Source organism: Cucurbita maxima, unplaced genomic scaffold (genome assembly GCF_002738345.1).
Source record: "Cucurbita maxima cultivar Rimu unplaced genomic scaffold, Cmax_1.0 Cma_Scf00014, whole genome shotgun sequence".
NCBI lineage: Eukaryota > Viridiplantae > Streptophyta > Magnoliopsida > Cucurbitales > Cucurbitaceae > Cucurbita > Cucurbita maxima.
In genome coordinates, this window is record NW_019272030.1 from 1,886,460 (window position 1) to 1,903,379 (window position 16,920).

Below are 16,920 nucleotides of genomic sequence, written 5' to 3' on the forward strand. Positions count from 1 at the left end.
TAAACAATATTGACGCCGTCACCGTCAGTTGATCGCTTTTGAAAATTAGCACTTTTTCAAAACCAATAAGTTCACTATTTTTTACTATTTTAGTCCCTAAAATATTCGGCCCCATGACTATGGTCGTGTCATTGTACACCTTAGTTTAAAAAAAATATTAAAATATTAAAATTTTAATATTTCCAAGCTGTGTGAAGATTAAATGATCTATACTATATTTATATTTGAAAATTAATAATATAATTTTTTAATAAAAACTTAAATTTACCCTTAAATTAAATTAGTAAGAAGATGCCACCTCATTTGCCATGTCACAGTCCAAATCACCAACAAATAATATAAATTAAAACTTCAGATTTTCGGATTAAATTCTTCGATTTTTAAACTTCGGAGATTTTAATAAATATTAATACCGAACTGAAAAGTCTATTTTGCCCAATTTCTAAATATTTATTTATATATATTTTCCAATTTTGGGACTCGTTATCCTTCCTAGTTCCATAAGGGAGGGCTCCGGCATCAAATCGACGCCATTATTGAAGCAGGGTGATCGCGACGGAAGGTTTGTCCGGATGAAAGGCGGCCATGGTGCTCTGGAGGTAGCCAAGACGGCCATGGAGGTTGCAGACGTGGCCTGGACAGCGATTGAGTGTTACAATCACCATAAACCCGGCGATGATGCCACCAAGCGCACTCCTACAGAGGAAGAAAACCTCGACGCTCTGCGATCGGAGAATCGGAGATTGAGGAAGTTGCTCGAACAAAATCTCAACCTCCTTCAGAAGTTATCTGAATCGCACTGTCTGTTGAATGATTGCCCTCCCGATGTATTTCCTCCATTTGCCCTCTTTTTCAAGCTTTTGCCTGCTTTTGGTTTATTTTCTAAGCTTTCCTGGTATTGTAATTTCGTGCTGTTTCCAATTTTATGGTTGAAACGATTTATTTTCCCTTTCTAAATCATCACTTGTTTAATGCCGATGAAACAGTGTTTTCAAATAATTATGAATCTTTCCGGCCCTAGTTTAGTTATGCTGAAAAGTTTTTGTTTGAGATTTGAAGACATGTGGTTTCCTTTCCTGAGCTGGGATACATAATTATCATAGTTTGGTATTTGATTCCTTTCAATTATTGAAGTTTTTTTCTATCATAACTCCTGCGATTAACTCAAGTTATATTTGGAACTTGTAAATTTCCAGCTGTATGCTCGTCTCGTTGCGACAGTGGATTCTGAAAAGTTCTTGAATGAAATAAAATCCCTCAACGAAGCATCAAAAGATGGAATCACCTATGAATTTCCTTTCAGGGAAGCTACAGGTTTTTTCTTTTTTCCTTTATCGAACCAAGCATAATCCATTAGTTGGTACTGAAGTCTCGTTTTCATATTGATTGCTTGATGAATTTACTCTCCCATGTTTGGTTCTTTGATTAGAAGCTGATTCACACACAGCTGACATTCTTGTGAATGTTAGCCGTGAAGCACCCAGTTGGTGGGTATGGGTTACTGAAGATATGGTTCCGAGCAAAGTTGAGGAATGGAGTGGAATTGATGATGAAAGTTATGTGATTGTATCTGAGGAACATGTGGTGGATGCAGTTGCCCACTTTATGGCTAGATGTATAATGTCAAACCCAAAAACTCGGGTATGCCTATCACTTCGAATGGAATTTCTTCCTGGATTTCTATAACGAATCTTAAATATTCAAGTTTTCCAAAATGCAGAATGTATCACCTGAGGAGCTGCAGAAAAGTATGTCTTTCCTTTTGTTAATTTAACTTCTGGACTATGGGGTTACACTCGGCGATAGCAATTGTTGAATTAACATTTTGTGCTATTTTACATCTATTTGCAGCAATAGCAAAGGCATTGGATAGTATGGGCGGCATAATGGAGAAGATGTTTGAAATTTGGCATGCTGGGTTGCTGTTTTATTCCTTGGCCACCTGGGGACTTGCACTGGCTGGGTCAGTTTTAGTTGATTTATTTATCGTGTTGAAAATGATTGCCATTTTATTTTTTCTCGAATACGAAACAGCATACCTGATAGGAGGATTTACTTTTTGAAACTCTTAAGCTTGTGATTGTTGAATTACAAGGATAAATCTCAGCATGCTTGAATCTTAAGTTCATTGTGCAAGCTCTTGTCAAAAAAACTAGAGCTTCCCAATCTAGGAGCCCACATCACATAGATTTCATTCATTGATTCTTGAATGGGTAAATCTGGTGACCCGGGATTATTCACTTCCAAGCTCCTTAGTTTTGTTACCCCACTTCAATTTCATCCCAAAGGCATGAGGAATTCTCCACCGATGCGTTTGACACGTTTCTGTTTCTTTGTATCATCTTTTCTTTCAAATTAGTTTTATTTGTTCAAATGTCGGATTGTTTGATGAATTGTCTACTCGTCAAGCAAGCTATTAGTTATTGCTTGGGGATTGGTTTCCTAAAACTTTACCCAGGTTTTGCATATTGCAGCTTGTACAAGGGTCGGGCTATATTGAAACTGGCTGCCACCGGTGTCCACCATACAAGCAAAGTGGTGATGAAGGTGCTCTGAAGAAGCTACTGATATTCAACAAACGTATGATGTTGTTTGGGGTTCATTTCCCTTTTCATTATTCATCAAGTGATTTAAATAACTGTGCTCATTTCTAATGGCATAGTTGTTTATTTTTTCTTTTGGTTATTGGTTCATATGGCATTGTAAAGCTTGTACAGTAGCTTCGTTCCCAGTTCTGCATCGTGTTGTAAAAAGTTTTACGAAGTTCGAAATTTGAATTAGTGAATTTGTTGCATCACAGTTCGAAATTGTCGTACTATTAGCAAAAAATATAAATTTACATTTACTTCTAAGCCTTTCAAGCTTTCAGTGCAAGTGCATCAGACTAACTTTTCCAGTTGAAGTCTCTCAAGTTCCATAGAAACCTTGTTGCCAGATTTGTGAGCCCTGGAAAAGATGAATACAGATGCATGACCTAGCTTGCTATCGTTCCACGTCGCATGATCCAACTACTGGCTCAGAATGTTCGAACTAACGATCTGAATCGTACAATGTCCAGACCTCTTTCAGATCAGAGTCATCTCCTGCTCAAACCAGATGAACCAAATTCCATCATTTAGACTAATTCAGTTATCAGCAAAAAACAATTCCAATTCCAAACAGCTCAAGAAATCCAATTCCAAACAGCTCAAGAAAGGGAAGAAAGAAAAATGGTAACAGTTCCACAGCCATAAAAGTGAGGAGAAAACATGGTTCAAAGAAATGATCTATCGCAACTTACAGCAGAGTTAAATCATGTTTCTGGAGTTTTTCTCTTCAGTTTCGACACTGAATCGACCGCTACTGGGGTCTCACCAAAAACTGACCTGAATGAATCAAAACTCATCAATAATAGGCACAGGCTTGTTTTGAAGTAGATACACATATTATAGGCAGACGCACGTCTGAAATGTCTACCGACCAATAATAAGCTTACAATGTCAAAAGTTGTTCTTCGAACCTTTAGGAAGTGTCATGATTCCTTATAATTATGTTGTAATTTCCATCCCAATATAAAGAAATTATAATTTCTTACTACCCAAAATTCCAATCCAGGAGTTCAAACAATGACGGCAAGAAACTAAATGTGAGATCTCACATCGGTTTGGGAGGAGAACAAATCATTTTTTACAAAGGTGTGGAAACTTCTCCTTAGTAGACGCATTTTAAAAATCTTGAGTGGAAGCTCAAAAGAAAAAATATTTGCTAGCGGTGGACTTGGGCCGTTACACTGATGACCTTTGATATCAGATACTGAAATACTCTTCCAAATTTTTCTTAAGTGTAAATATTAATGGACCAAGAAAAAGAAATCCTAGCATAATGAGTTCTCAAAAATCAGCTTACTCTTCCTCTTCCTTTTCACACATAGATCCCAACAGACAGAATGCTCGAAAGCCAAACCGACTTCAATAAATTTAATGATACCACATGTAAAAGGAAAAGAAAAAACATAATAATTAAGGTTTGACATTTCACTTACCCACAGGTAGAGCATTTCTTGTGATGCTTGCAGAATATAGATAAACAAACAGAACAGACAAAGCCCATATCAATTGTTTTTTTGTGGCAAAAACACCTGCAAATTCCCAATTAATTAGGCACTAGCAATTACCTTCTCTGTTGGATACAGAAACGAAAAAATGACGATGAGAGGTGTAAAACGGTAAAGGCCACAGTGAGAAGGGCAAAATAATAAGCACAAAAACACAGCACTGTGTAAGTCACAAGACACTGAACTTACGATGCACGAAAATCCACACCGACAGACTTCGGAAGCTGTAAGAACGTCCGGGAATGCAAATCGGTAGCAAACACAGTCTGTAGAAAAAGAACAATACGATATCACATCGAAGTAAGCAAGAGATTATAAAAAATAGAGAGCCTCCTGGTCCACAATCATTCACAATTTTCAGTACGAACTCATCGACTCGACTAAATTGTAACTTTAAAATCCTAAAACAATGCGAAAAAGTAAACAAACACTTTGAACTTGGAGGTAGAAAGAGAAAGCAACAGGGAAGTATAACCCACAGAGAGATACTGAAATAGCCCATCCATTTGCTGAGGCTTCAGATAAACGCCACCAGTAATGTAAGAAGCCTATCCAGCATCAGAAATCAAATCACCACCAGCAAATGAAAAGAGGATACAGCCTGAGATGGTAAGATTCTGGGTGGGAAATAAATGACCCATTAAGAATCACGTACAGTTAGCTTACCTGCTGAAGAAATGCAGAATTGTGCGAACCAATGTAACATGAATCTATAGGAACCTGAAGCAGGAATGAAAAATGATACATGATAGGATACTTATACATGAGCATTGTCATATTATGTTAAGCTGTCATAGCCAAGAGAAAACTAACAATTCAAAGATCCTAAACATTCTTCATCTTCAAACTTGATATATGTTGATGAAGCGATTAATTCGATAGTGCATCTCTATTTATACTTTTTCCAATTTGAAAATACATTTCTTTAATGATTTTTTCAGTTACAGACTTTATTTGGAGTACCTAACGCAAGGGTTTCGCTACTTCTATACTTCATTAACAGCTTGGACTGGTGTTTTTCTTGGTAACTTCTATCCCATAATCTGTTCCTTCAGGGAAACTCCCTCTCTCCCCATGTCCTCTTTGTAGGATATATTTTTGTTTGTTATTTTATATACATGTACTTACATGCATACAAATATTTATTTTGATTTTCACAATTGACAACATCGGTAGTAGAAAAGATGCAAGATGTTCAACAAATTCTACCATAGGACAAGCATATAAAAAAAAAATCTTTTCTATAATATTGGGGTAACAGCTCAAGCCTACAGCTAGCAGATTTGGCATGTTACGTATCGTCGTCAGCCTCACGGTTTTAAAATGCATCTGTTAGGGGGAGGTTTTCACACCTTTATAAGGAATGATGCGTTCCCCTCTCCAACTGATGTGGGATCTCACAATCCACCCCTTGGGCCCAGCATCCTCGCTAGCACATCGCCTGGTGTCTGGCTTTGATATCATTTGTAACAGTCTAAGCCCACCACTAGCAGATATTGGCCTCTTTGGGCTTTCCCTTACGGGCTTCTCCTCAAGGTTTTTAAAACGCGTCTGTTAAGAAGAGATTTTCACACCTTTATAATAAATGTTTCGTTCCCATCTCCAACCGATGTGGGATCTCACAATTGGACTTCAATTCAAACCGTGGAGACTAGATATTTAGTTTTAGACTCCAAGAAAGTAGGTCAATATAAATTCCTGTAGTCTCTTCAATGCACTTAATCTCAAATTCACCTATGGGATGTCTAGAAATTTTTTCCAAAAATTAGAAGGGAAGAAACTACAGAAAAGTTTAGTCCAGCGCCACTCTCTAGCATGAAGACGAAACAAAGAACAAGTTATATAGAGGAGAAATTTATATCAAGCATTTCCATTAGATATTTGGGGTTGCATTTTTCATTACTAACTGATAATTAACCTGTTCAATTTAAGAGAGTTAGTGATTGATAGAAGTAAATGAAGTCATATAAGAACACACAGAAGAAAAACAAAAAATACCAACCATTGAACGCTGAGCAGAAAAGATGGAATTCATGATTGCAACATATCTGGAAGAGAAAACAGTTACCGGAAGAAAGATTTTACAGTTTGTTTCCCATTGTTAAAGAACATTACATAAATAAATAAATTCAATACAAAAGATGAGAAAAATCTTACTGTTCAGGTCCATCTGGGGATCCCTGCAAGCAAAGGATCTACACGAAAAGTAAACACATTCACATAGATGAGTTGCGTTTTCACAAAAAAATTGAAGCTGATTAATGAAATTACTGTGGAACAGATGGTACAAGTAAGCAACAAACAAAAGAAATGAAGAATGCAAAGCACAAACAGAAATGAAAATTGGCAATAAAGAGATGCAGAACAGAAACTAGTGCGTACCCGAGGATGGGGATGGAGAGATCCAGATCGGAAAACTTTCTGTAAATCTACTCTCACAAGGTCAAGCATTTCGGGACAAATAATATGTTCGTGAAATTAGAGTACTCAAGTTGCATTTAACAAGTGTGGCAATCAGCAAATTCCATCGTGTTAGCCATAACTTCGACAGCATTTTGCTGTTGTTACTCATTACCACAAACATCAATCAAATGTACAAATGAAATATAACTTCCATAAGCTACTCCAATCTCCATAAATATTGTTTGGTCCTAACTGCTAAATCTTGATGGTCCATTGAAACATTCTAATTCTAGAACATGACAAAGTTTAACTTTTGCGTAGACAACAAGAAGCTATCAGCATAAATAAGCAAATAATCAGCACCAAAAATCATCAACAAGGATACAACACAAAGCCATGGATAGCGATCCAGAAAGAAGTGAAGACATGGTCCCTTCTCTGGGGTCTTCCTTGATTGACTGCTCATCCCCAATCATGAATTCCTCCAAATTATTCAATAAACGAGTGCAAAGTGCAGGCATTCTACCATCTTCAAGGCTACGATTTGAGTAAGAAGACGAGTTGTATAGATACTTGCATGAAGCATATCCGGTACCAATGACCACAACCTCATTAAGTTGATTCAGAACTAAAATGGAGTTCAGAAAAGCAAGTACCTAGATACCCAAAACAGAAAATTACCAGTGTTCATTACATTTCTACCTGAAATACCAATTTGATAGAATGATCCATAAGTAGAGAGAGAAATAATCAAGTACATGAGAGAGGAACTTGGAGAATGGGAGAGAATATGTGCTCCAGAAAAATGGATTTGTATCCAGTAAAACCACTAACAGGCTAACATCATCTGCAGCAACACAATCAAAAGATCACAAAAAAGAATAAGCCCCTGAAACTCTGATACTCGTACCTGAGAATCCATATGAAAGGAGAGAGGAATTGAAGAAGAACCTGCATAGAGCTTGGAAGGAGCAGAGGCCATGGCTGTTTCTGAATTGGCAACGGAGAGAAGACGCCCAGTTCTAATTCTAATAGACTTCGACGGAAAATGGGCCAAAAATGTTACAGATTGACCCACAGACGCCCCGTTCTACCCACCATCATAAATAAACAAATAAAAAGGGAAGAAACTTACCTTTCGGCGCCGTGGACAGAAGGAGACGCCAAGCTTGCAATCTGATTGGTCTTCCTCAACGGCAAGGGTCGCAGCAATCGACGATGAAAACGGCACCGGCAACGGTAACGGCAACGGCTGGGTTGAAGCAGTCGACGGCGTGGTGTGTTTCTGCAACAAACAAACCTTCGGATTTTCAGGTGTGGAGTAGTCGACGATGTATGTTTCAGCCGTGCGATTTCCCAGACTGTAAATGGGAATTGGGCCATAAACTGTACAAACAGCCCACTGAGAAAACGGCCCATTATAGAATATGGGCCCAATGTTTACAAATTGGGCCGAACTGTCGGCTCAATTATTTTTTGTTTGGCGGCCCCATAGGCCTTTATATGAAGTTCATCTTAAAGAGCAATTAAAGAAAATAAAGTTTTTTTTTTTTTTTTTTTTTTTAATTTCCGATATTTTTTTTTCATGTATAATATATGATATAATTATATGAAACTAAAAAAATTATAAATGTCTAATATATGATTAATAGAGGATGCTTTTGATGTGCTGAAGCCAGTTTTTACTTCACAGACAAACCTCCCAGTGAAACAATCAGCAGGTGTTGGTCTTGACCTCTGCTTTGAGCTGCCTTCCCACACAACAGTAAACTGCACATACCTGATTTGATATTCATTTCGAGGGTCTCGACTTGAAGCTTCCCTTCGACCGATGAGGAGCAAGGGTCGGCGTGCTTAGCAATCGGAGCTGCATGAGGTTTGTCAATTTTCGGCAGCATGCAACACCTATGTTGGTTATTCATGATCTTGAGGTTGTATCATTAATTCCCACAATGTATTCACCTCGGTTATTGGAAACTGTCACAGCACAAGCTCACCATTAGCAGATATTGTTCTCTTTGAGCCTTTTCGGACTTCCTCCCAAGGTTTTTAAAAGTATCTACTAGGAAAGGTTTACACAAACTTATAAAGAATGTTTCGTTCCCCTCTCCAACCAATGTGGAAACTCACAATCCACCCTACTTCGGGATCCAGCGTCTATTTCCCTCTCCACCAAATGTGGAATCTCACAATCCACCCCTTCGAATCCAGCATCTTTGCTGGCACTCATTTCTCTCTCCAACTGATGTGGGATCTAAGTAGCAAATGAATCAATATCACCTAATATTGCAGTCTTCTAAGATAGAAAAGAGAACAAATTACAAGAAAAGGTCTCAAAAAACCTACAGGTGAACTCATACGACGAAGAACAATAACGGTTAAATACAGCCAGCATACACGAGAAAAATCTCGAAACATATAAACCACAGACAATACAAAGCCGACCGTGAAGTCGCCCCGCCATGAAAAAAATTATAATGAAAATGACGCTAAGAAGTTAGACGATGATAAATAACAGAACGGCAGCAGAAATACTAGCAAATGGATTCATCAACGAGGAGGCAGAGGACGGAGCCGGGTTCAATCCAGAAGAACTGCCAACGGGGCCACTGGCTGGTGGGAGTCCAGGGAGAGAACTAGTTGTTGAAGGGATCGATCCCGATCCCGATCCCGACCCCGGTGCAGGTGAGCCATCAAATTGAGGAGCTGGAGCAGGAGGAAAATTTGAATCTCTGGTTACTGTGGTAGGTGGGGCTTTAACTGGGGGAAATTGCTGTGGCCCTGAAAAAGCAAAATATAGTTTGCATTTAACCTGCATTGACGCTAAATATATTGTCCTCTTTGACTTTTCCCTTTTGGACTTCCATTTAAGGTTTTTAGAACGCGTCTACGGAGAGAGGTTTTCACACCCTTATAAATAATGTTTTGTTTTCCTTTCCAACCGAGGTGGGATATCACAATCCACCCCCCTTGGAGGCCCAGCGTCCTCATTGGCACACTGCTCGGTGTCTGGCTCTTATACCATTTGTAAACAGTCCAACCCCACTGCTAGCAAATATTGTTCTCTTTAGAGTTTCCCTCAAGGTTTTTAGAACGCGTCTACTAGGGGAGAGGTTTCCACACCCATATAAAAAAATGTTTTGTTCCCCTCTCCAACCGACATGGGATCTCACAATCCACCCCCTTGGAGGCCAGCGTCCTTGCTGGCACACCGCTCGGTACCTACCTTTGATACCATTTGTAACAGCCCAACACTACTGGTAACATATATTGTCCTCTTTAGGCTTTCCCTTTCGGGATTTTCCTCAAGGTTTTTAGAACATGTCAGTTAGGGAGAGGTTTCCACACTCCTATAGGGAACGAAGATGGATCTCACAATCCATTCCCTTGGAGGCCCAACGTCCTCACTAGCACACTGCTCGGTGCCTCACTCTGATACCCTTTATACCAGCCCAAACCCACTGCTAACAGATATTGTCCACTTTTGACTTTTCTTTTTCAATAAAACTCACAATCTTCTAACACTTAGACAAACCCACCAAGCCAAACAATCTAAAAGTAAGCTTTCTGAGCTTGAAGGTTAAGCCAAAACGAAAAGAACAATTACCTGGGCATCGAGGCTGTAAACTCGAAGACAGCCTGTGAAATATGAATAAAGATCGATCAAAACGACTGTTTCGACAAAACGAACAATAATGGAACCAACATGATCAAAACGCTTAAAACAAATGAGAAGAAAAGAGACATACGTCGTCAATATCGAGCCATTAACAAACCCGCCATAGCTACAAGATGTAACATTGCAACCTGCACTACTCTGTTGTGCAGTGAAGTTCCCAAGCATTAGATTGCTGTTTCGACATTGCATACTCGAACAAGAAACGGCGAAGGGCGCAGGCATGCAGTACATACTGTTTCAAAACAAACAATTAAGCAAATGAAAACCATCAACAATCAGAAAACCATACCAATTCAAGAACAATGCTGTGCCCAATTACTTGAGGTTCCCCGGTCCACAGCTACATTGAACACAATGACTAGCCGTAATGGCGTAGCTTCCATTCGGCACGATCAAGCCGAAGTCGGAGGCATATCCAGGAAACTTGGAGGCACACGCTGTAAAAAAGAAGCAATAAACATCCCCACAGCTTCAGACACAAATAGTTATGAATCAACGAGTCTTCCTTATGACTAAACATAGCACATTCATCAACTCATTTCCTTTAACAACCAAATTTGGCAGCAAATCGACTAAAGATTCCAACAAAACATTGAACATTCAACATAAATTCTTAGGAATCATGGACCTCCACAATGATATGATATTGTCCACTTTGAGCATAAGCTCTCATGGCTTTACTTTTGATTTCTCCGGAAGGTCTCATACCAATGGAGATGTATTCATTACTTATAAACCCACGATCATTCCCTAAATTAGCCAACGTGGGATTCCCTCCCAACAATCCTCCCCTCCAACAAAGTACACTATAGAACCTTCCTTGAGGCCTATAGAGTCCTCGAACAGCCTCTCCTTAATCGAGGCTAGACTCCTTCTCTAGAGTCCTCTTGAGCCACTTTTGACTACATCTTTGAAGCTCACAACTTCTTTGTTCGACATTTGAGGATTCTATTGACATGGCTAAGTTAAGGGCACGACTCTAATACCATAATAGGAATCACGACTCTATACAAAAGTATGATATTGTCCACTTTGAGTATAAGCTCTCGTAGTTCTGCTTTTGATTTCCCAAAAGGCCTTATACCAACGGAGATGTATTAGTTACTTATAAATTCATGATAACTCCCAAAATTATCACATAAATGTACCAATTAGACAGAAAATTTACCTGGCAAGGGGACAGCCAAAATATCCCCAGCTTTGATCGCTGGATTACCCATGGCATTAACATCCATCAAGTCAGTGATAGTGGTTGAATATCTGAACGCAATCCCAGCTAAAGTATCATCGGATTGAACAACGTAAGACAAGTAAATAGCAGGCAACGAATTGTCTGTCCCATTAAAGCAAGTACAAGGAAGCGGCACGACAAGGGTCTGTCCAACATCAAGAACAGAGGGGTCCGAAATGGAATTAGCCTCCCGAATCTGGTCGGACGAGACCAAACCAGCGTAGATGGAATCGGCAATCGACGAGAGAGTGTCAGATGGGCGAGTCTTGTACCGAGTCGAAACCGATTTACGAATCCCATCAACGCATGAACAAGAAATGGGGATTTTGACGAACAACTGCGAAGGGAGAATATGATTTTCAACATCTGGGTATGAAACATCTATGGCGTTGGCGGTGAGTATCAAAATGGGGTCGACTTGAAAGAGCGAAGCGACTTCAGAAACCTTGAGGTCCGTGTAGAGCGTGTAACCGAGCAGGGCATTGCAAGAATCGGAGTTCGAGCATGGCTCTATAGTTGATTTAGCGCAAACAAGAGCTACATTGGCCAAAATCAAGGCTAAAACAACAAACAAAGACAAATTCAGAGCTCCGCAAGCAGTAGCCGGCACCTGATCTGCCATTTCTGCAAGCTTTGTTCTTTGTCGATCTCCTCTAAGAACAAACAGAGTATAGCAGAGGAAAATTTGGGTTTTTTTTTGCACTGTTCTTCAAATCAGATATCAAAATGATGGGGTTTTTTGTAGCTTTTTCCTTTACTCAACGATTAGACAGAGATGAACATGGAATTTGAGGCAAGTGGGGTTCTTCACTTCGGATAATGAAGGCTTTTGTGTTCTGCCATCAGAACCGCAAGAGATTCTTGAGAGGGCTTTTTGGGTTCAAAATTTCAACTAAAATTTGAAGAATATAGGGATTTTTTCGAAGGGTTTTGGAGAGAAAAGATTGAGAACAGAGGAAAAGAAAACGCTTTGGTGAAGGCAAGCAGACAAATATGTTGCATAGACAGTACAGACAGCCCAGAATCTCGATCTTTGAGTTTTTTCTTTGGACTATTTTGCCCCTTAAAGCTCAAAATTCCCGCTTTTTTGCAGCTTTCAAACGACGACGTTTGAGGCTTTTTGAATCTTGGGTTACTTTTTACTGTGAGGATATTTTGGGAATTTCGGCTTTTTTGCTTTTTGCTTTTTGCGGGTATGGTGGTGGCATTGGCATCTTAAGTGGGCCCGAGGTGGATTTCAATTCAAGCGCCGTTGAGGAGAAAAAAATTTCCTTTTTTTTTTTTTTTTAATTAGCTGATTTAATCGAAGTTCGTATGATGTGGAGCTTACGCTCCTTGTATTGCGCGTATAGACAACGCGCTCGTTTATTGGTGGAAGATCACTTTTTCAAATATTATAATAATAATGTTTAGTTGGGAATTAAAGATGCAGGTGGTGGTAGAGATGGTGGGTTTGACAGCGGTGAATTGCTGAGTCAGCAAAATCAAGCATACAATCCTCTCCATTATTATAAATTTCCTACTGTGTTGGCGGAATAAAAAAAGCCCACGTGTCAATTTTAGGTCATTGTCAATAAAATGTTAACTTGGGAGGATATTGGTAAAAAATTAAATAAATTTATGTTACTACTAAGTTTATAAATATCATTAATATAAATTTTTTAGCTCTAACATTTTAATGATTAATTCCATATTTATTATACTAAAGAAAGAAACGACCAATTAATCCTAATAAGATAATTCAAATATAAAAATATTAGTATGTAAAATAAATTTTAAAGAAATTTATTTCAAATTTCTAAAATTTATGAACTAAGTAGAAACTAAATTTAAATTTCAAGTACGGGAAGTATACTTTAATTGGTAATCGATATATTATGTAGTCACTAATTCGTATAATTATGATGTTTAGATTAATCAATAAGGTACAGATTTGTAATTTAACACATGGTTTTATTTTAACCATTTGTTTGCTTGGGGCTCGTCACTCGCTTGTTTGGTCATTTAATTATCCAGAAAAATAGGCTCCTGGATGGAAATGGGCCTTATTAACTTCTTGGGCTTTAAAAAACTGGACCGGATAGAACTGTGTGATAGCTAGGATACATGGACTAGCACTAAATAAAGCCCATTAACTTCTTGGGCCCAAAACGGCCCTTTTGGAAAGGGAAGGCCCAGTACTTGGGCCCAACTAACTACCTTCGAGATCGGAAGCGAAATGGAATCATCGGGAATATTTTATTTTTAATTTATTTATTTTTAGGAAAATAGAAAAATGGCTAAATTAATAAAAATATATCCAACTTTGTACTCGGCTTAAAAAAAATAGTGTTAATTTAGGGAGGAAATAATTAATATTTTGTTTGAAAATGCTATTAAACTTTCAAAAATATATTTTTAAGTTTTAAAATCATTTAAAAAATTTATTAAAAAAATTTAAAATTACTTTTAAACTTTGTAAATAATAAAAATAAAAAATAGAATTTTTCAAATTAAATACTATTTTTCTAACTCTTTTTTTATAAAGGTAAAAGGTGGTCGATTTATACGTATTGTATTACAATAAATATACTTTTAAATTTTTTATTTAAAATTAAAGGATATTATTAAGAAAATAAAAATAAAAATATATATTTTTAAAAATATTAAAAATTTACAAATGTTTTTTAAACAAATATGTTTTACCTTTAATATCTTATTAAACTTTTTGTAAAATTTAAAAGTATTATTAAAATTTTAAATTTAAACAAATTATAAAGTTTTAAAATATATTTATTAATTTAGTTGGGAGAGAATATGTATTTGAGTGGAGAGTACAGTGGACAGAAGCGTGCAGATACAAACAGAAAAGACGGTGCGGAACGCTAATTTGTCTCTACTCTCAATTTACTTTTTACCGCGAAGTTAAAAAATTAAATATAAATAAAAATAAATATATAAAATAAAATAAATATGTTTAGGGGACCAATTCCCCATGCCCACACACTGTACGGCCCACCTAACGTCACGATATTGGTTTATAATTATTGCCCTCCCTCTCTCTCAACGCTGACTAAGCCCTTTTTTTTTTCTTATTTTTATAAAATTTCAAATATTATTTATCTACATGGATTTTTTTTTTAATTTGAAAAACATTAATGAAATTTATAAATAAATTTAAAACAGAGTACAAAATATTTTTTAGTATAAGCTAAATACCATAGAAAATAGTAAATAAAATATATAAAATGTAATTTCAATTTGCAAATATTTTTCTATTAACAGTAAATAATGAAATAAAAATGTTAAAAGGAGTTAACAAGTTTGTTTTAATATTTGTATAAAATTTAAGATTACAAAAATAGTTTTAAATATAAAAACTTAAAACTAATAATTTAATACATCAATTTAAATTTATAATTGTTATTGATCATTTGTAATTAGTTTATTAAAAAACCACACAAAAATTAAGTGAAACTTAAAAAATTTACAGAAATTAACTAAATTTTCACAATAGTTTCCCTGATAAATAACTTTTATAATTAAAATTTATGAAAGAAGGGTGAATTTGAAACTATTCTATTTTTTTAATATTTTAAGAATTAACTTTATAGATATAAATTTATTATGAGAAAATAAAAAATAAAATAATTATTAAACCGACGTAATTTTTTTTTTATCATAATAAGAAAAACTAAATTGGTAAATATATTAGCTGGAAAAAATGGATAAAACGTGGAAAAATATGACGTGGAATTAAGAGAGAAGGGCAAGGGCAAGGGGGCAGCGGGCAACCCGGGAGAAATTATTAGGAGAAAACCGAGAAGTACGAGTCCTGATTTGAGATCCACGAAATTCCCAATCGGCGAAAAGGGCCCCACCGACTTCATCTCCCCGGCCCCACTTTTTCCCTTTTATTTTCTATTTAAAATGATACTAAAAATAGAACAATTTTATAAATATTTGAATTTTCTTCCGGTAAAGAATTAAATATTTGGCTTAAATATACTATTTTAATACATTTTATTGGGGCCCTTTAATATTTTAAACAATATTATATTTCTTTTACTTTTTTAAATTTTGAAATATGTTAAATATAAAAACAAAAGCTAAGAATCATGTTGAATAATTTTATAAATTCAAATGGAAAGTTTATAAATTAATTTTATAAAACTTTTATTGTATTTATAATTTGAAATAGTAATAAAAAAATATACAAAATTTAAAAATCTTAGAAATTAATTTAAGATTTGATTTACCGTGTCCCACCAGATCCTTAATTCAATAACTTTGTCTTTCCCAACAGATCCGAATAATTAATTCAATTTAATATATTTTGTATTGAAAATACCATTTTATCCTCCAAAATGATTTCGCAGGCCCACACAACCACGTGTCAAATCTGGTCCATTTTGCATTACAATAAATAATAACGTTAGAATCTGAAAATAAATTAAAGTATTTACATTAAATAATAACAATTATCAGATCCTATCCGTAAAATAAGCAATATTAAACTATTATGCCCATTTTTTCCAAAAGAGAGAATAATATTGATATTTCAGGCACCAAAAGAAAAAGTGTTTATTTTATTTATTTATTTATTATTATAATTATTATTTTGGTATACTGTAAAAGACATCTTTGATTTTGACGTTGTTTCCTATTAATTAGGTGGAGGTTGCATTTCTTTTTCTTTTTCGTATACCGTAATGAAGTCTTTGACATTGACATCATATTGTTATAGTAAAATTTCATGGCAAAACAACAACCAATTAAATTTGCATGCCTACAATATTTTTAAAATTAAACATAATTACTTTAATGTTCATATGCATCAAATTTTTATACGTAGTCGTGTAACTATAGTCTTTTGGGTAGAAAACTTTCGTTATTTCATTTCTTAATTTTTTTTTTTTTTTTTTTTTTTGGAGTGTTTTCTACCATGTGGACAAAGTAGAAAGTATAAAAATGCGAGCAACTCATGCATCCAAATAGTGTTTGTTTTTTTAAGATAGATAACTTGAGATGTCTATTTAACCCGTGGAGTTCCATCTATAATGAGATCCTATGTTAGTTGGAAAGAAGAACAAACATTAGGGTGTGGAAATCTATACTCTCTCCTCTAATCTCTACCAATCTCTTAGAATATTTGACTTATCCCGGTATAAATAAGTAGATCTGAAGATGAGGATAGGGCTCCGCTTTACTTGTGGACATCTCTAATGGTAGCTTGATAGGTAATATTATTTAATTTTTAAGTTTAAGGAATTTATTTTAAAATAAAAAACACTGCAAAGAAGCTAAGCTAAGATAAGCTAGTGGGCAGAGAATAGCATCATAAATCCGTCAGAAATAATATTGATATTGATCTGACCGTACTTTACCCACTTCAGATTGCAGATTCTGGAGAAAGGATCCAAAAGAAATGTTCAAAAGAGAAATAAAATATTTCAAAACAGAGAAAGCGAGGGAATCCCTTTACCTTTCATTATCATACGCAGACAGTAGTGATTGTGTTTCCCTTCCATCTCT

The 16,920-nt window shown here is 35.9% G+C and overlaps 3 protein-coding genes across 4 annotated transcripts; 1 reads left to right on the forward strand and 2 right to left on the reverse strand.

The window, feature by feature from the left end:
• Positions 1–474: 474 nt before the first annotated feature.
• On the forward strand, positions 475–2,735 carry LOC111489722. Its single transcript, XM_023138058.1, has 6 exons — positions 475–827; positions 1,197–1,314; positions 1,430–1,641; positions 1,721–1,748; positions 1,852–1,963; positions 2,475–2,735. The coding sequence occupies exons 1-6, from the start codon at positions 573–575 to the stop codon at positions 2,554–2,556; spliced, it is 807 nt and encodes a 268-aa protein (XP_022993826.1). The 5' UTR covers positions 475–572; the 3' UTR covers positions 2,557–2,735.
• Positions 2,736–2,823: 88 nt separating this feature from the next.
• Positions 2,824–7,825, reverse strand: LOC111489720 (RNA polymerase II transcription factor B subunit 4). Of its 2 annotated transcripts, XM_023138057.1 has the most exons (13): positions 7,632–7,825; positions 7,448–7,532; positions 7,255–7,343; positions 6,882–7,152; positions 6,476–6,522; positions 6,251–6,288; positions 6,096–6,141; positions 4,760–4,813; positions 4,573–4,641; positions 4,283–4,359; positions 4,022–4,117; positions 3,281–3,365; positions 2,824–3,083 (listed from the first exon to the last, which is right to left on the reverse strand). In XM_023138057.1, exons 2-12 carry the CDS (start codon positions 7,476–7,478, stop codon positions 3,293–3,295), a joined length of 891 nt encoding a protein of 296 aa, XP_022993825.1. In that variant the 5' UTR covers positions 7,479–7,532; positions 7,632–7,825; the 3' UTR covers positions 2,824–3,083; positions 3,281–3,292. The 2 variants fall into 2 exon arrangements, 1 of the variants encoding a protein (XP_022993825.1); XR_002719428.1 differs by lacking the exon at positions 7,632–7,825 and having other exon boundaries at positions 4,283–4,355; positions 7,448–7,621.
• Positions 7,826–8,755: 930 nt separating this feature from the next.
• On the reverse strand, positions 8,756–12,400 carry LOC111489719 (lysM domain-containing GPI-anchored protein 1-like). Its single transcript, XM_023138056.1, has 5 exons — positions 11,344–12,400; positions 10,495–10,612; positions 10,246–10,407; positions 10,104–10,135; positions 8,756–9,277 (listed from the first exon to the last, which is right to left on the reverse strand). The coding sequence occupies exons 1-5, from the start codon at positions 12,026–12,028 to the stop codon at positions 8,994–8,996; spliced, it is 1,281 nt and encodes a 426-aa protein (XP_022993824.1). The 5' UTR covers positions 12,029–12,400; the 3' UTR covers positions 8,756–8,993.
• Positions 12,401–16,920: the final 4,520 nt, after the last annotated feature.